Source organism: Urtica dioica, chromosome 7, assembly GCF_054948205.1.
Source record: "Urtica dioica subsp. dioica isolate 48M chromosome 7, U.dioica_male_clone48M_v1_H2, whole genome shotgun sequence".
Lineage (NCBI taxonomy): Eukaryota > Viridiplantae > Streptophyta > Magnoliopsida > Rosales > Urticaceae > Urtica > Urtica dioica.
In genome coordinates this window covers 38,852,392-38,873,032 of record NC_142762.1, presented here as the reverse complement: position 1 = coordinate 38,873,032, position 20,641 = coordinate 38,852,392, and the positions used below count along the sequence as shown (strand labels likewise).

Below are 20,641 nucleotides of genomic sequence, written 5' to 3'. Positions count from 1 at the left end.
TTTGCTCAAATGAAAACTTAGTGTATTTTTCTACATGGCGTATTTACTCTTTAATATATGGCTTGAGTTTTGGCTGTAAAAGTGATAGTGTTCCTCATTATTAGTGCATGATTCTTTGAAATATATATATATATATATATATATATATATATATATATATATATATATATAAGATGAGCTCAACTATGTTTCATGATCATAGCTTGTTAATTCTTTGTTGAGGTAAAAATATAGAAATCATGTTGGTCTATTTGATTTATGGCACTCAAAAATCAAATTTTTAAACCTGAAAAATGAAGCTAACAAAAATTAACCGATTTTATTTTAAATAGAATAAAATTACATTTTATGCTTTTATTTTTTTGGGTAGAGAGAGCAGTTTAAACGATTTATCTAAAAGAATAGCATTGGCAGATTTAACCTTTAACCGGAAAATCTAATAAAAGGTTAACCTATGTTATCCATTTCTTCACTTTTAATCGCCATCTAAAAAAATATTACGTTCCCCTCGTACATTTTATTGGTCGTTATAGCATGGAAATGTATTCGTTGGAAAGCAAGATACGACAAGCTAATTCGTGTAAAAACAAGAAACGTCCATTCAGCCCGAAAAGCTTTCGCTTGTCGCTTTAACTTACCATGTTCTCCGATAAAAATCGAAAAAAATAAACTTTGGAATTCACATTAATTTAACTTCTATTCATTAGTAATATGTATCATATCTCAATAACATAACTCACAAATGTGTAGGATTCAAAATTATAGATTTGTGGCAAAGAAAACGAGACTAAGTAAATGTACTAACTCAAAGATCTTTAAGATTCAAAATCACGCAATCAAAAGCAAATCAGCATTTGAATAATGTGAAGAAATCACATTTAGTACGGATAAAATAAATATTTTTACTTTCACTTCTAAAATTTGAAATGGTACATTTTCGGAAATATTTACAATTTTTTTAAAATGTTTACAGTTATTAAAATGGTATACATTTATAAAAATTGTTTGCATTTTGATAACTCATGTTTCAATTATTTATAATGTGTCAAATGTAAACAGTTTCAAAAATGTAAAGAACTTCATCAGATGTTGCATCTTTACTAAAACAAAATGATAAAAGTATCAAAAAATTAAAATTAACAAACAATAAATAAAAAATAAAAATAAAAATGGTAAAATAGTCTGAAATGTTAGTGAAGCTGGTACTTTAGAATTTTAAATATTTGCCTGTATTTAAAAAAAAAAAATTAATATTCAAAACCAGTAATGATATCATTTTCCTTGGAATATCTACACCAAGAGCTTCTTCATTTTAGCCAAAGACTGCGAAACGGCCATATAAAATAAAAGTAATAAAGAGAGTAATGGAAGGATAAGAATCCAGAAAACAGAAATTAAGACGTTTTAACCGCTAAGAGTCACAGCTAAGAGAGGAGAAAGAAAGAAACATGCCAAACGAGTATCTGAAAATAGAACAAAAAAACCCAACGTTACTTGGGTGGATTGAGAGAGAGAGAGAGAGAGATTCCCAACAAAACTTGCCACGTTCTGGAGCTTTTAATTTGGTCAAACAAAAAAAAAATACACAAGATAATCAATGTTTTTATGGGTGTAACACGTTTGAGGTGTACCTCTATTTCCGTGGGCTCTTTATCTCTCTATACCATCAATATATAACGTAAATTAAAGCAATTTGTTGCTGCGGATTTCTTCTAGTTTTTTCCTTCTAGCTCTTATTTTTTTATTTTATTTGTAATCCTAAAATTTGATTAATCAACCCCTATTCGTTTTACCATATAACTACACATTTAATATCTACCAAAAAAAAACTATATATAATTTGACCAAATAACTCGTATTTCTCCATTAAAAAAAAAGAACTATAACTTACCAACAAAAGATTATAACTAAAGAATATAAAGTACCAAAAATGTTAAACCATCAGATTGTCAAATATTTGTTGAAGACTACACTAAATGCATATAGAAGGATAGAAGTACTGAGAGTTAACGCTCACTCTCGAATCTTAACAAAAACGGAAAGTCGGGAAATAAGTACAAAATTGAAATAAAAACAAAACAAAGCCATAATTCATGTTTAAAAAAAAATAGTCTTTTTCCATAGAGCCAAAAGTCGACGACTTTGGTAGTCCATGCACAATTGAGAACTAAAAGCCTTTGTCACCACAGCCTTTTTACTTCTTCTTGTTGTCCTTAATGTTCCTATGTGTCACACACACCATAAACGACAATCAAAATGACGCATTAAAGACAATATTTTTTTTTAACAAAATCACACAATATATCTATAATGTAAAAAAGAATAAAAATAAATAAATACCACTTGCTCAATACAAACATGCGGAGTAAAGGGTCAATAGGAAGTCCCATCCTCTCATACTCAGGGTCATAAACACCATTTAGATCCCTGCATAAAAATAAAAAATAAATTAAAAAAAATTAGTCAATGGACAGAGTAAAATTTTCTTGTCTAATTTATTATTGCTATTAAAAATTAGAAATGTGACTTGAATGAACCTCATTTGCTCATGAGGCTTGTTGGAACTAGCAATGGAGTAATCTCCAACTTCGTTGCTATTTTCTTCTGAAAAAGTTGCATTAATGTTCGCCGGTCCATTTTCAGTTCTTCCAGCGGCCGATGAAGCAGCTAAAACCTCGCTCCTTGCTAGAAATTCCCCGCACTATCATTCAACAATATGTACATCATAAAAAAATAATAATTAATGGACAAAATGTTACATAAGTTGAAACAAATAAAATCGAAATTAAATTTGAATTTTTTTTTCCGAGTTCGACAAAAAAAATTCATATGTACCCTAGAGCGTTTTGATGATGAGGCAGAAGACTCCACCGGGGCTTCCTGTCGACCTCGTGCAGCGGCTCTGAGCCTGTTGGCCATTTCATCCATCCTTCTTCCAACCTAATCAAGAATGATATTTTAGCCATTAAATATATATTAATCATGGTAATAATTTATCATAAAATTTTGGGATAAACGATTATGCAACCTTTTTTATTTTATTTTTAATTCTAGTGAGATTAATGAAAACTAATTTGAGTATTTTTACTAGTAAGTGTAATTATAATTTGATACTCTCCGGCAACATACCAAATCAACCCGGCCATTGATTCCCACCCCATTGCTTTGATTATACCCCCCTGCCTTTTGTTTTACAATAATAAAACATGAGATTATGTTTATTTAAATAATTAAGAAACTAGATCGTTAAGGGCTAATTCTTAATTTTCCAACTTGAGTAGTACACTTAAGCTAAAATGCTTGTAGTTAATTACCTGAGCAATGGTGTGTGTGTTCACCGTACTAGCACCCGAAGAATTAGCGTTATTATTAACAATGTTACTATTACTCGCTACGCTAACCACCGATGTTTGTAGAACACTAGTCCTTGGCCTGTAAATTTGAAATCTAATTAGACCATTGTCTAAATTACACATATTAAATAAACCCGCCGAAACATATATCATTGATAATAATTTTTTTTTAAAAAAAAGTGAATAAATGTGAAATTGGTTGAAGTATTAAAAAAAATGACTTACCTCGTTAAAATAGCGGGCCTATTCATAGAGGATCGACGGCGCCGGGGGACCAATCTGCTCACATTATTTAGAGTTATTTCAAGCTGCCGATTATCATTCAGGTGCTCATCCCTAATTTGGAGAATAAAAAATAAAATAAGATCAGAAATTAAGTCTCAAACTATAACTACCCAAATCAATGAGCATGGAGGGATTAATTAATTAATTAGTGAAATTGAAAGATTAATTAAGCAAAGTGGGACCCACATGGGGTTAATAAAAGGTTGACTAGGCATTATAAGGGGGTACTGGCCGGCTGCCGGAAGTGGGGCCGGGATTTGGTGATTGATCATATGTTGCGGAACAGCTTGATATAATGTTGTTGATGATGATGAGAAATTCATGGAACTGCAAAATTATGCCAAACAAAAAAAAAGTGTAACATGTCATTGTGAGGAACAAAATTACACCAATTTATTTGCTAAATAAAAAAATGTACCTGTTGAATGACCCATTTGGGTTATCATTATAAAAGAGATTATTATTCGCCATCACTCCAACCGAATTGTTAAGTATTTGAGCTTCATAGTTATCAGTCAACTGACTTTTGATCCTAAAATGTTCAACCATTTTGCAAATGAATTAAAAATCTATCATCATCTCCTAAATATGAATTTGATATACAATACAGAAATTCAATTATATATATTTTTTTAAAATAAATTACCAATATTCAGAGAAAGCGGAGGTCATCAAATCACACGCAGACATTAGCTGCATATAGCTTATGTTAGAGAGATTCAACCCAGCACTGGTCATGATCTGCTAATTAAGCAATACAAATTTATTAGTTGCACAAAAAAAAATCTTTAAAAAAAATGAGAAATTAATAACTTACTGTGCTCTGAGCCTGAGGCAAGATAGGTTGTTGGAGATTATAGTTGTTGCCAGGCATAATGTTAGAATTCAGCGTATTCTTTTGCATCACGAGACTGTTTTGTTTATATCCCGGCCTGATTATATATATAGCTATTATTAGCGCAAAGTAGTGATTAATTTTATGATGATATAAGTTGTTGATTAATTAGGCATATACATTGGCAATCTTTGCAGGGCTTGATTAGTGTCAGGGACATTGAAGCCGTTCTGATTGTTCCTGAACGACTCAATCAGGTCTTGCATTACAATGCCATGGTCATTTTTTCGGTGATTAATCTCTGTCCCGAGTGTTGATGTTCCCACCTGATTTTCATGGTCATATTTTAATTAGTATATTATCATGTGTTCGAAATTTGAGCACTTACCACTAATTTTTTAGTTAGTTGGCCTTTTGATAACTTATGTATGAAAAAATTACACGGCTCAATATGCGCGTTGATGATCAAAGATGTTAGCGTCAAAATTATAAATGATAAAATATATTTTGACAATTCACATTCTTAATTTAAAAGCTATGTCGTGACTAATTGGTAATGAGAGAAGTAACTCATAACTTTTATATTGACATGTCCAACTAGGAAGATTTTTTGAGAAAAGTTGAAATCGGAGGAAGAGAAAATGTAGAGAGTGAGTAAATTAATGTATCAAACAAGGTTTTTTTTATTTTTTATAAAAACAATGTTTCTGGATGCGAAAAAAATGCTACGTAAATTATTTTGAGTGTGCTAAAGTACACGTACCCAAGTCAATGGTGGCTGAGAAGCAGAGTTGAAGAAAGTATTGTTAAACCCAGGAGGAGGGTTCAACGAGGGCAAATTTTGTGGCCCCGGAAAATTAGTCGCTTCTGACCAATTATAATTTCCGGCCATATTCCTCAGCCTGTCTCCATAATTACCCTACACATGCGACGAAAAAAAAAAAAAAAAATTGAAAAGAAAGAAGGTAAAAAAAAAATCAGTGCTAGAATTCGATAATTAATAATTTTTGCCTGTGATAGTGCAGCAGCAGAAGCAAAGTTTTGCCATTGAGCTGCTTCCGAAAGCGCGGGACACATAAGCGTTCCGGAGTGATGATGATCCGGAAGATTATTTATATTATTCGGTGGACCAAAAACATTATTGTTATGATAATTATTATTATTATTGCTATGTTCTTCAGCATGATTCATCAACACATCCTGTTGGACCTCTTGGCCTACCTTTGGTTCCTCTATCACAACATTTTCCTGAATGAGGACATGCATACATAATTAATCAACTTTATTATGTCTAATAATTTTTTTGGATTAAAAGTCATATGACGAGAGAAATTACGTTGATTCTTAGCTCCGTGATGGTGCTTATATTGTCCATAGTGACCGTGTCCGGTTCAAAATCCGATGATTCTGGGCTTCGATTATTATCCGGAGCTAATTCTAAAACCATCTTCACGTTCTCTGCATGCATGCGTATATGATTATGATTTATGAACGTGATATTTTTGTAACATGACATAATATAATATGATAGTGCCTAAGAGAGTTTCCGTGGATGCATCAAATGATTAAATTTGTTACTCTCCATATACCATAGATAAATAACTTTTTTTTAAAAAAAAGTTAATAAAAGAAAAGTGAGGTGAAATCATAAAAAGAAAAGAACAATATGGCGAATTTCACTCGCCTACTGATGGTTTAGTTCATTTACACTACTTTGATATAAATTATTTAAATTCATGATTCAATCAATGAAATAATAATTGGACAAAACTTGAGCCGGAAAAAATAGTACCTAGAGCATTATATTATGAATAATAACATATAAAAATTTGGGGTCAAACAAGATCTAGAAAGGATAATGTTTATTTAGTAATTGAGTTCCTTTATTTCAAATATAAAAAGACTTTTGGTACTTGAGACACAGGTAGTTAATGCACGTTTTTGGTTTGATTCTTTAGAAGTAAATAACAAAACAAAAGAATTTGGATATGGAATCACGACCTATTTTATATTTATATGTATATAATATATAATAAAGAGCTATGATTTTTCTAATTTTGTAGCCAGGCATCGACACATGGTGGCTTTTACGTTTTATTTTTTGGCTCTCTTTATTTTTCCTTTTTCTTTTTCTTTTTTTCTTTTTCCTACATTTTCCTATTGTTTTTATTTTTCTTTCTCCCTCTCCTATCTATCTCTCTCACGCGTAGGGGCGTGGATAAAACTAGTGTATATTTAAAGGGCTAAGTCCATTGTTCTATTAGCCAGTAATAAGGCTAGTATACAAACACTTGGCACACATAATTAGGATGGATAAATATAACTGTTCGAGTCCTAGATAAAGCAAAAAGTTTCCGGTCCGGAGAAGGATTATTCTTCTAGGAAAAAAAAAATATTGTAACACGACGACATACAAAACTTCCCAAAAACACAATTAAAAAAACACAAAGTACACCGCATGAAAATCATCGGCAATGCCGTGATGAAATGGGACTACATTTCCCATTTCGATTTTTTGCACAATAGCCACTAGTATATTTCTCCTTGTAAACAAAATCTCAAGCAAGTCATCGTCATCCGTGGATTCCGATACATGAATTTAATCTATGTAAAATTCCCCCTAAAAAATCCCCTAATTTTTTTGCCTGGCTTCCGTTATTGAAAATGTCATGATTGAATTTGGGAGTATTTACGTCGTTTTTATAATAAATATTAATTTCAAAATATAAAAAACATCATAAAAACAAAGAAGACAAAGAATTTGGATTATTCACTCACTTAAGTCAACTAAATTTATAAATTAATAAAAACAAGATACATCAAAAAAAGAAATCTTGACAACAAGTAATTTAAAAAAAAATGTTCTTTTTCACTTCACATGGATGCTGCATCTTCAAAACGCGATCTCTTTCAAGATTTTATCTTCTTAAACAAAATAATATTTTTATATAGAAATATTAGATCAATAAAATAACCACAAAGGATATTTTAATCGAGATTTGTTTTAGCAAACCACTTAGAAGAATAAAATGAAAATAAAATTTTAGGAAATAGGTAGAATAGACTTACATGCTAAGTGCACAAATTTAATTGAAAGATTGTGAGCACAACTCCATCTTACTTCAAGAATCTAGATCTAAAAAAGTATAAATAAAAGTATAATTTAAAATTAGTACCTTGCTTTGCTTACACAACAATGGCGCCCTCGATTCACAGACTGTTACTCGAAAAGGCGAGAACGATTAAAGTTAGGGGAATATGAGAAATGTGTTTGGATCGATTCGAGGAGCCTTGCTATATAGAAAGAAATCGAAACTAAATGAAATCTTAGAGAGGAGTGAAAATTTTAGATGGGGGATACAAATAATGTCTTGGATTTGAAGGGTATTTATAATTAAACAAATGTCGAAGTGCGTCCCAAAATAAAATAAAATAAAATAAAAATTTCTTAATTAGGTAGAAAAAACTTTACATTGTTTCGAGACTTTCTCTTATCTCTCTTTTCCCCCTTTTTCTGTTTCGATTCCCTTTAATTATTTTATTGTTTTGAGGATCTTAATTATGAGTCTAAATACACATTAATTAAGAAAGAAATCAGAAAACCAAAAATGTTATCATGTGTCATTATCCTTCTCTCTTTAGCTAAGTTTCATATCGTTTACAATGACGCGTGTTCAAAAGGTGCGCGTAGCGAAATAACTTTCTAAAGTCAGAATTCCGTCGTGAAAACCGAGAATCTGTTCTAGTTATAGTTTAGTTAATATAATCTATATAATTTTTTTTAATCAATTATTGTTTATCTCAAAGAAGCTTATTGTTTTGATTGATTGGGTTTGTTAAGATCACTCCACTCTTCTTTTAAGCCTTCAATTGAAATAACAGAGAGAAATTGATTATAATAAATCAAACACAATCACATAGTGCAACAAAGTTTTTTCAAGTCATTTTTTTAGCGGCAATGATCCACGTTTACGCAATGGAGAACCTAGGAGTCTTGAAGCAAGAGGAACGCACCAGACGCGTCCTGGTCATCATCGTTAAATATTACATTTTTTTTATAATGACAATCGATGCATGCACGCATATTTTCTTTTTTATTTTATTGCAAATCCTGGCTCGGTCATTGCTCGCGATATTTCTATTATATATTAAAAAAAAAAGTTACCATAACGCAAACGAGTAGAAGTTCAAGAGAAAGCAGAAATGAAAAGTAAAAAAAAAAAGTTGCGAAAATACATTAGTAGAAACCAATCAGTATTATTGGTATTTGCTTAGAAATATAATATACCTACTGAAAATAAATAATTACTATAAAATTAGTTATTTATTTACAATAAGATTAAGAAAGTGAGCGACTATCTTTTACTAAAAAAATATAATTTCCTTTTATGCATTATAATCAAATTTTGGAAGCACTATTCTTCCCAAATTTTATATACAAAAGGTAATTAATTATTAGATTTACATTGAACCTATAAGAGTAATTCAAGTTTTTTTTCCCATAAAACTCGTCCACATTTTTTTTCCTATAGTACTCCCTCCAGCATTACTTATCTATGCAAGACCTTAAGAGTTCTAGATTTAAATCTTAAATCTTTTTTCCGATAAAATCGAGTTTGTTTTGGCTTCTGTTGCATCCTACATTTCCTTGCATTAGTGCATATATTTCGAGGGAAACTTGCGCATATATATAAGAGGACCTAATTCAGTGGTAAGCGACCTCGCTACCTAAACGAGAAGATGGGTTCTATTCAAATAACAACCAAAAAAATGGATATTTAAGTTAGCAATATAATATGCTTACCAGAAAAAATTACTGTAAAATTAGTTATTTATATACAATAAGATAAAGAAAAAACTCACCGTCTGTATTATACTAAAAAAAACATTTTATAATGCATACTTATCAAATTCTGGAAGCAGTATTAATTCTTCCCAAAAATAATATGGAATGATTTACATTGATCATAAAACTAAATTCAATTTTTTTTCCCCTTATAATATGTCCTTTTTTTCTCTCCTATAGGAGTACCTCTAGAAGTACATGGTATACATAAAAGGAGAAATATCATATTTATTTCCTAAGTTTTAGTTAAAAAATTCGCATATATACCTCCAGCAATACTAATCTATGACTAAAATAGGTGTAACATTTTACTAAAACTCAAGGGACATATATAAATATGTGTGTGTGTGTGTGTGTGAGATTCAGAATTTTACAAAATCACATACGCCTCGAAAAGAATCAAAATTCGATAATGTTCCGTATTAATTTTTTTATTCGAATCCTATGCATATTTCAAGTTTCAATATTCTTATAATCGAACTCAAAATGTGTTATGTTACAACGTTCGTACTTCTTTTGATTTAAATTTATGTAAAAGCATATAAATAATTTTAATAAAGAATAATTTTCATAAAAGTTATTTTTACTTCAATTAATAAATGAAATGATGTATATCTTCATATTTCCTAATGTCTACTCATTTATTTATATTCAAAATAATTTTAATAATTACATTCTAATCATTAGTGATATTAATAATATAAAAAATTTAATTTTAAAACTATTCTATTTTACGAATAATATTTTTAGAAGAAACTATATGAAATAGTCAAAAGGCTATAATAAATTAAATTATATTCAACTATTCAAATAATAAAAAAGTTAGCCCAATTCATGCATAAGTCTTTTGTAGTATGGCACGTGCGTCTTATTTTAGTTTGTGCTATTTTTTTAATTATTAGATATAGTTAGGTAATATTTTAATGTAGCTGGTATGAATGGACTATATACCTCCACATATTTTATTAAAATTTCGCATATGTATCTCCAGCTTAATTTATTTTAATTAATATGTGATAGGTATTGCTTTGTGATTCATCACAAAATTGCTTTAATAAATATCGAATGGACTAAGTCACTTAAAACGTTCAAAGACAAAAGTAGTTTATGTTTCAAAAATTTTAGCGTGGCAATTAATTTAAATTTTACATTGTGGGATCACTAGAAAACATTCTCGGTCCAAGATTTCGAAAAGCGTCCACTTTTTATTGTTTGACGTCGTGTTAGATATTGCTTTGTGATTCGTCACAAAATTCATCATCACCATGCTCTTGTTCACAACTTACATGTTATAATTAGCAGATACTATTGAACAGTTATTGAAATATTATAAACCAATACAGATATTAATCGTTGACTCATATTCATCGTTGCGAAGTTCTCTTATTTCACTACACTTTTTTTCCCAATTGATATTAAGAAATATAAATTGCTATGAACATAATTTAACCCATATTTACTTTAGAAAGTGGGGATTCAAAGTTTTGAATGAGTTAATTATTTTTTATTTGATTTAATTTGTTTCCGTATATGAATGGTTTTTCTCGATTTCTACGGGATTTTGGAGTTATGGACATAAAGGAGGCAGTTTGCTTTAAATATTTTTTTTATTGGTAAGTCCTTAAATTAATTAATGGTATTTTTTTAAGATTCTTTATAAATTTTAGGGCTATTTGTGATTATTAACCAAAAATTGGTTAATTCGCTAAACCTATGTTTTGATTTGACCCATTAGTTAGAGTGCTCATGAAACAACGGCCGTAATCACGAGATTCAACTAATGAATGAATTGTAAATATGTGTTAGAATTCTGATTGTATAAAATCGAATGTACTAATGCAGTAATTCAGTATAACACAAGGTGCAGATTCCATTTTTTCCCTTGAAAATAGATATTGTAGAAAGAACATGCATATTAAAAACAACAATAAACATTACATTGATTATGATACCGTCCATATATAATAAAGACAATGGAAAACTGCAAACTATAAAGTCTAATTCAGAGCTTTGTAATTTGGTCACAAAGAAAATACACAAAAATAAAAAATAAAAATAAAAATCATAACATTTATGGTCCTATTAAAAGAAAAAAAAAATTGTAACTTAGTTTGATAAACTACGATGTCAGTAGTAACAAGCTGCTCAAACTATACAGCAAATTAATTTGTAGAGTAGATAGTTCGAAAATATATTTTATTTTATATTTTTATGGAACACCGTTGATATTGCAGTGATCTGCCTTCAGGTGAGATATTTCAGTGCCGAAATTTGCAGCGTCAATATTATGATGACCTCCGACTCGTAGGTTTGATATCGGATCCATGTGTTGGTGTGGCATCATTTCAACCATGTCCGATGTCCCCAAGCCATGCTATTCATGTCAAACACCAAACGAGATCAACAAAATCAAAGTAAATGATTTATGCATATGATCAAAAATCATGATCGAGTGTTCGAAGCTTTGTCCCACTTTGAGATAATCCAGATATTCTCTCTTTTTTTTATATTTCTTGTTCTTCTACATGTTTTCCTAATTAATTAAGATAAATTGACATTAGTAAACAAGGACATAGTCAGCAAACAAATTTAGCAAATAAAATATTCTAATTAAATATTGAAAATAAATTAAATAGGAAAAAAATTCGATTAAAAATAAGTTTTTTTTATTTGTTTAATGTGATTTGTAACTATAAAAATTAACGTGTAATAGCGCACGAGTAGATACTAGAGGTAGAGGTCATTTCACGTATTTTTATTAGCATTCGATTATATTGTCTCTATCACGTTCATCATAAATAGTAGCAATTACTTATCATAGGGCTTAATTGAAAAAAATAAAAAAATAAAATAAAACAAACAAAAAAAACAGATAGTTTAAGGTCTAAATTCATGAAAATTAGAGTTTAGGGGCTTATGTTAAATTGTTTGTAATATTCAAGGGCCTTGGCTAACAATTTTCCATATACTAATCATGCATCACAAGAATGAGTAAATAAAACTCCTAAATGTGCCTCATCTATGATTTAAATTTATTTTTTGTGAGTTGTTTTACTATTCGAACTCAAGCTAGATGATGATTTCATAAAATGATTATTTAGTACGAATTTTTAAAAAAAAAAAACCTGAATTTGAGGGTATAGAGTGGAAGGCATTAGGGAAGCGAGGTGGGCGGTGGTGTTGGGAGTGTAAGGCTGAGGAGCCCAATGTTGAAGATCACCATCACAAACACTCGACACATTATGGCAATGATGGTCTCCCATATTCGGATCCGCGCTCGAACTATTTCCTTGCGAAAATGGATCGTACACACTACTCGATGCCAAATCTCTAAATTCCATCAAAACAAAGTGAATTTCATTCATTTAATACTTCGTAAATGAAATCAAATCTTACTCGATACTAATCTAGACCTATAAATCCAATAATGTTGAATTTTTTTTTTTTTGGTAAATTATTTTTGTTCTTCTAACCACTTGAAGACACACAAAATTAAATACATAAATAAATAAAGTAACAAGCAATGTACCTGAGGGGATCCAAAGAAGTAGGCGTGTCGAAAATTTGGGTGTTGTTGCTAGGCATCCAATTAGCTATGGCATTCTCGAACGATGATGGGAAAACTTCTTGCTGAAATAAGCGCGATTTTTGTTACATGTTTAAGGGAGTGAATAAAATAGAGGAATTTTTTGCCTAATTTTTAATTACTTAATTTTACCTGCACCGTGGACGGCTCATAAGAAGAAATCTGATGACTCAACAAGTACTCCTGGAGAATTTGAATAATAAGCGTAGAGAATATTATATATATAGCTAATTTACGAAATGTGTGACAATAATGTAATTATTTGATTACAAATTAATTAACCTTTCTCTGAATGACACTCGACAAGGTATCGATGAGATTTTTCTCGCACGAATCCATCTCCTCCATCGACGTTATCTTTAGTGGGTCCGGCTCGTACATTCTGGTTTATCCGACGTTGTCGTGATTCAAATAAAAGTTTAAATGAGCTCTAGTTTCAATAACAAAATATCATAGAAGAGTCCAATTTGTATGTGCGTTATTATATAGACCTTATCTGTTGGTCCGCCATTTGAAGCTGTTGTTGTAGCCTGCCAATTTCCTGTTGAAGTTCCTGAAAAACGACAACAATTACAACAAACCCAAGAAAAAAAATCTATGTCTGAAAAAGATGATAAGGATAGGAAAAAAAAATGGTAGGCGAGATAAATATAGTTAGACAATTTCAGCAATGTAGTTACCTCAATTTCAGAATTTACTGCAGTCGGGCTGGTTTTTTTTTTTTTTTTTGGATCATGTGAAAATGAACAAACATTAGTGTTAATTGAATTCAAGTTATGAAAACCACAAAAACGACACCTAAAAGAGGAATACAAACTTGGCAAGTTGAAGAGCGATGTCACTTTCACTCCTTAGTTGTTGTAATGTCCGAAGCAAATACTGCACCAAAAGAAGAAGGAAAAAAAGAAAGACATATTTTTCATTCATCTGAAATAAAAATTTAATACTTAAGAAGACAGCTAAAATCCAAAAATAAAAAACAAAAGGTTTGGTACGTGCCATAAGGCTAACCTCTTTGTTTTGCACATCGCTGAAAGTAAGAAAAGAAAATAGAGACCCCAAATTGTCAATAATGTTAAGAGTATAAGAAGATTAGAAAAAAATAAAGGAACAACAAAATGTAATATAAAATTTTGAAAACCCAATAAAAAAGAGAGGAAAAAAAAAACTGCATACTGGTGTTTAGTGTGGTCTGGGAAAATTATGGCACTGCAACAAAATAAGAATTCATGTGATTAATATTACTATAGCAAATTTGTAACGAAACAAAAATAAAATAGTTGGAAAAGAAATTAGTATGATTAAGAATAGAACAACGTACTGGTCTCTTTCTTGATCGGGGAGATTGATGTAACGAGTGAACACATCTTCAATCCTGATTTTCAAGTATTACAGTAAGAGCTTATTTATGCAACTCGTGAAGCATTTAATTAAAAAAAAAATTTAAATTTGTTTCCGAGAATAAGAGAGTTACAAATTTTCCTACATAAATAACAAGTCATCATAGATTCATTACAAAAAAAAAAAAAAAAAAAAAAAAAAAAAAAAAAAATCATCATAGTGGCTCATCTTTAAATGAAAATTATGATACGGTTATTTATCTTTTTTTTTTCAAAAAATTTATGGAGAAAAAGCCAAGAGAGAATCCTGTGTTATTTATTTCTACTGGTCAATTGTTATACTTACAATTAATTGGATTGAAAGATGAACTTGGACTAATTAACTAACATAGATGTTATGTGCACCAATTTTAATATCATATCTCATGAATTTTGTTTATATATTTATTTTTTTAATTTTTTTTGGTATCCGTGCACTAATTGTACGGTCAACAGATGCACCAGGTAATCTTAAAGTGATGAAGATCTCCTAAAATAACGTTACTGTTTTTATTTCTTCATTTTATTCATGAACATCATAATTAAAAAAAATTCCTGATTTGCAGTAGGGACTCGAATGAATTAGGACCACATCAAATATTCATGTGCAGATGAACCGCTCAAAACCCAAATCTAAATAACTAAATGGGACCTAATTAATTTTTTTTTTCCCTGGAAATTTTTATGATTAAAAATGATAAACATGCAATTTCGATCATACCTATCTATCTTAGCCAGTCAGAGAAGAAACGTGACAAAAACCATGCATGCATACTAATTTTTATAATGAGACATAGATATTGAAGAAGAAGAAAATATCTCAGATAAATATATTTTAGTATTATTATATAATTATAGGATATTATATTGTACCTTCTTCTGCCAGAGAAGTGGCTGAGACGACCAGAAGGAGAGAACATGATGAGAGCAATATCAATGTCGCAAAGAATCGAAAGCTCATAAGCTTTTTTAATCAATCCATTTCTACGCTTCGAAAACGTCACTTGCCTGTTTGTATTGTTCTCTATTCTCTTTATCTCTAGTTTCACACGACCCATATTTCCTTGATCAGAAAGAAGGAACGAAAAAAAAATATATATGATTACTATATCGTTTATAATGAATACAAAAAAGTTCGTCAGAATTTAAAATTTTTGTACTACTAAAAACATGGGCGAAAATGCATGGCTAAGAAGATCCTTAAATAAGAGGTTATTGGGTACTTGTGAGAGGAAGAGAAATAAATGGTTATAAACGTGTGGGAGAAAGAGACATGGCAAAGAGAGATCCAAGGAATTGAGAAGAATGAAGAGAGAACAAATACAACTAACTTTTTTTAAGGCTTAGATCAGAGAAAAAAATAATAATAATAATATGATTATTGTTTATTTTGTGTCACCAATTAATCACATGTTATTATTAATTTTAAACATGCCTTACGTGACATATATGATACGTCGCATATCTAAAACATTGAATTTAGAGGGTGTGATGATAAAATAAAAATTACAAGAAATTGCATTAATCTCCCTGAATACTAATTAATTAGTGATTTATGGTAACTATAAATATAGTGTCCTTTCTTATCTCAAAATGAGTCAAAGTTCAACTTTGTGTTATCCATACAGTCGTTGTGTTGTGTTCATTGGGGTCCGATATATACGTGCCTAATTTATGATCAAATTAGTATTTTTTTTTTAAAAAGGAAAAAAAAAAAAAAAAAAAAGAAAGAAGAAGAATAAACGATTCTCATATTATTATGAAAAAGAAATCCATCGTGGAATAACACCCTCTAGCCACAAGAGAGGAGAGCTAACTTAGCCGATAGTATCCTTTGAAAACATTAAAATCTCTTTTTTATAATCAAAACCCCATACCCCGCCTCAGTTGATTATTCCGACGAGCGTGTTCATAACGTCGCTGGATAGCCAAATATATTACAGTAATTTGTTGCAACTAGTAAGGACTCCTTTTAAAATTTTATTAATTATTTAGTAATTTAATATTGTGAGCAGATGGATTATCTTTTTAATAAAATAAAATTTGAGCTAATTTCTAAAGATGATGGCTATTGGATTACTTGTCTAATTGCAATAATATATATATATATATATATATATATATATATATATATATATATATAATGGTATCACTATGTAAAAATGAGTGTTTTAGCTAAATTTTGGTCCATATGTCAATAATTTTTTTTAGGCTGTTAGCAATTTCTTTTACAGTGGTAAATTACTTTTATACAAGGGTCAATATTTATAGGGTGTTATATCTAAATAGCCAATTTAAATTAATGAATTTTTAAAATAGTTAAAGTTTGTCAAAAATTAGTGAAATAGTCCAAATGTGCAAATATCAGGTTTCAGTAATATTTTTAACCTTGTGGATAAATTTTTTGAAAGTGATAAACTACTTATATAAATCATCAAAATTTGAATGACAATGTTTAAATTTTGACTATTTTCCTAATTAATTTTAAATGGCTATTTTGAATCATGTTGGTGTCCAAAAAAAATTGAAAGACGTAAATTTTGCTAAAAAAAATAAATAAATTTTATATATCTTACTAAGCAATTAATTTCAAATACTATTATGCATATTTTGTTATGTTTGGGGAAAAGAAGCAGTACGCCTATGTTTGGATAAACATTGAGAAATGATAGCAAAGTAGAAATTAAAAAATAAATGAAAACGACATATATGTATATGCCTAGATATACGCAAGGGCACTTTTCATGCCAGCCCCCATCAAATATTAAAATTTTATATATTTTATTGTATTTTTATTATTATTTATTTTACATTCAAATAACAAACTTTAGCCAGCGTTAGTAGAAGAAAAAAAAAATCACACTAGCCCTTAAATCTAGTTCCGTCCTTGTGTATCCAACATGTATATGTACAAAAATTGACTGTCGTTCGACAAATACAAGTTCATTGTATAATTATATATAAAGGGCATGGCAAGTAAGTGCAACATAAATCCAAATATAAAACCTTCCCCAAAAGGAAATTGACAAGGATGCTAAAATCTATGAAAAGTTGTAACTTGGTTTGCTTTTGGACGCTCCAAAAAATACCAAATTGTTGATTTGACTCGTGTAGTTTTGCGACTACTAAAAAACATCAAATCGAGTCGGCTAGTTTATTAAGAACCACATATACAAACCTGATCTGACCCTTTGGGACGCCAAGTATCGTAATCGCATATACCCAAATGTATATACATAAATGTTCACGGCAAAGTAATTCTGGGTAGATATTTGTTAAATTTTTGTCTTCGTGTTCAAAATACAAGAACATTTTCATAATGTAAACCTTGTAAATTAGAAAATATCAAGAATATATTTTTTACATATAAAATATTTAAAAATGAACATTTGAACCAAAATCAGATAAATTTACCATTTAAGACATTTAACCTTAATTTTAAAAACAAATCATTTTAAACTATATTATTAGCAACAAATATTTGATTTCATCGCAATTTATCATAAATTATCAGATCTTAATCAAAATTAAGATAAATTGACGAAACAACAACTCTTTTTGGCAACACCGACTACAAAAAAAGTTGCTTTTGCTTTTAATTGAAATTAAATTAGACAATTCTCGATTAATTACGATGATATTCATAGGTCATCATAAGTCATCTGAAATCATCGTAATTTATCGGTATTTATGAAGAAAAAAAAATATTAATTGAAACCAATAATAACTCTTTTTGAAGTCGTTGTTGCCAAAAAGAGTTGTTGTTTACTTAATTCCGATAATTTCGAGAAATTACGATAAAATTTAATATTTTTTCAATGATAGTTTTTAAAATAAATTTTTTATTTTAATTAAGTTCAAATATTTTGAAATGACATTTTTGTCCGTTTTGTGTCAAAAATCCATTCTTGAATATTTTGCAAGTAAAAGGTCCATTCTTAATATGTCATAACTTAGGAGGTCTATATTATGTAAACTTTCAAATACAAAGCCTAGTTCTATTAGTCCATAATATATACTTATTTGTACCCCTTAACATGTATTTACGCATATCGTTACCATAGTCTTTTTCCATTATCTAGTAACATTATGGAATTGTTTTAATTAGAGTTTTTTTTTCTTCATAATTTGCATAAATTTTCACACACATAAATTTAAAGAGAGTTATAAAGGAACTTGAGATAACAAGAGAAATATTGCATGAGTTTTTTTTTTTTTTCATTTACAAAATATTAGGCGTCTACGACCAGATTATCTAGAGAAATGTAACGTTGAGAAATGAATTTATATTAAAGACAAGAAAATTTATTAAAAGGGGTTTCAGTATAAGATAATTTTACTTATTTATATATAACAAATATATTTAAGCCATCTCAAACTTATTAATTCCTAAACAGCTAATATTTCAATTTATCACGGGAAATAGCCATTTGGCTTACGCGGAAATTACATTCCAACCGATTCAAAATTCCTTTTCTAGTCTTTAATTGTTTTTAACACGGTTAAAATTTAAAAATCAAAATGTTAGATTGATTCGGCAACCTGGGTGTTCGTGTGTCTCTCCTCTTGTTCGCTGACGATAGCATGGTGTTTGTGAAGGCGGAGGACAACATTTAAAGATATATAAAGAGATGCTTATCTTTGTACGAGAGAGCTTCCGGCCAATTGGTGAACTATGACAAATTAATCAGCCATGTGCTTTGGGCTGAAGACGGAGGAAGAGGATCAGCAACGATTAGCGAGGATCAGCGATCAACAATTGAGTGCTCGTTGAACTCAAAAGCAGAGGAACGGTTGTGGAGGGATCTCTGGAAAATGAACGTCCCCTTCTATAAAGTCAAGATGTTTGCTCGGAAACTTTGCAATAATTGGATTCCGACAAATGTCAACCTTCAAAGCAAGAATGTCTTATCCGATGATCGTTGCCACCGCTGCTCGAGAGGTGTCATGATTGTTTCATGGTTGTACTGACAATATTTTTGGTTGATTCATATTTATTTTAAAAAATTACTTGGAGCGGTATAACCAAAACATGTATATATATTTTGTAATTTTTTTTTATTGCCCTATCAAGAACGTGTGGACATTTTGCATGTTTGTCTCCAGAAAAACAACTTCATTCACGTGTTCACAACATTAATTATAATATGCAAAATTAATTACATTTTGCTTACAGTCTTAAAAATTTACACATATTTACGGAACTTATTACCTCTTGGTTATCAAATATGTGGCTTAGTAGTTCTTCATAACTTGGGCTACAAGAGAACGACCACTTCAGCATCCGAGGTGTGCTAATCCTTGTGTTCTGAGTTGTGAATCCTTTGGATTCGAAATCTGGAATCATTTCGAAAGCCCATGCAAGAAATGGATGTAGAAATCCATCAATATTGAATCCCATTTTCTTCTCCAAAAAGTTTGGACTTCTTCAACGATGCGCATAGTTTATCGTAGTTGATTCTGCCCCATGGATAATTCGCGAAGAGAACCATATCAGTTGTCATTCGGAGGTGCTCGTCGTCGATAACGCTTAAGTATTGCCCTAGTAGAACTTTTGTTCCCGGATAGCCACATTCATCAGATCAACTCTCTCCTCGTTGGGTCTGCCAAATTTGCTGCTTAAGATGCCAAGTAGATACTTAGATCGTTATGTCCCTTAACTTTGAATGGACAGTCCCAATTATCCAGCTCGACAACAAACTCACCATTCTAAAGTTCAGTATATACAATGTAAATAACTCAACAAACCAAATTTGTGTAAATACAATAAAATTAATAAGCCCCCCATGGTTGTACTCTCTGTTAGAGAGGCAGATTTGCCCTGTTAATGAAAGCTGCCGGCAATTATTACTCAAAATAAAAAGTTTCTAATTAAAAAAAAAAAACTCGGCCAAAAAATTGAGCGAGAAGTTTAATGGGATTTTTTTTAAATAAATTTATTACCTGATTATTTATCAAAAAATTACGAAATAATTGATTAAGTTAAAGTTTCATATGATCATATATCCACTAGATCCATATATATATATATGCCTATTTAAATGGTTGTACATCGTGATCTTAAGACATAATACTCATATATAACTGATTATGACCGGGCCTAACATGTCTTGACTGTATTGATCACCTTTTCTCTCAAGTCTGTGCCTAGCTCAACTTCGCATCCATTTCTTGAATTTAATATTATAAATGACCCACATATATACGTCATTGTTTTTGTCCCGAATTATATATACTTTTTTTAATACATACATGAATTATAGTTGATAACCTGAGAAAGCGTACTTTACGTGGGTAACAGTTTTCAACACGCCATGATCAATTAAAGCTGGATGATAAAGTACTTGGGTTGTGTGA

The 20,641-nt window shown here is 30.0% G+C and overlaps 1 protein-coding gene across 1 annotated transcript; it reads right to left on the bottom strand.

The window, feature by feature from the left end:
- Positions 1-11,528: 11,528 nt before the first annotated feature.
- Positions 11,529-15,342, bottom strand: LOC149391414 (agamous-like MADS-box protein AGL104). The gene is made up of 12 exons (XM_089619987.1): positions 15,158-15,342; positions 14,227-14,280; positions 14,082-14,114; positions 13,887-13,935; positions 13,723-13,784; positions 13,586-13,613; positions 13,397-13,458; positions 13,188-13,287; positions 13,038-13,088; positions 12,849-12,949; positions 12,445-12,649; positions 11,529-11,693 (listed from the first exon to the last, which is right to left on the bottom strand). Exons 1-12 carry the CDS (start codon positions 15,340-15,342, stop codon positions 11,529-11,531), a joined length of 1,095 nt encoding a protein of 364 aa, XP_089476113.1.
- Positions 15,343-20,641: the final 5,299 nt, after the last annotated feature.

Excerpts from the sequence above, each read along its gene's own strand:
- LOC149391414 (XM_089619987.1), bottom strand. The coding sequence starts at position 15,342 with ATGGGTCGTGTGAAACTAGAGATAAAGAGAATAGAGAACAATACAAAC. Across the intron at positions 13,614-13,722 it reads ATCGCTCTTCAACTTGCCAA|CCCGACTGCAGTAAATTCTG; the intron begins GTTTGTATTCCT and ends AAAAAAAACCAG. Across the intron at positions 11,694-12,444 it reads CTCTATACCCTCAAATTCAG|CATGGCTTGGGGACATCGGA; the intron begins GTTTTTTTTTTT and ends TGACATGAATAG.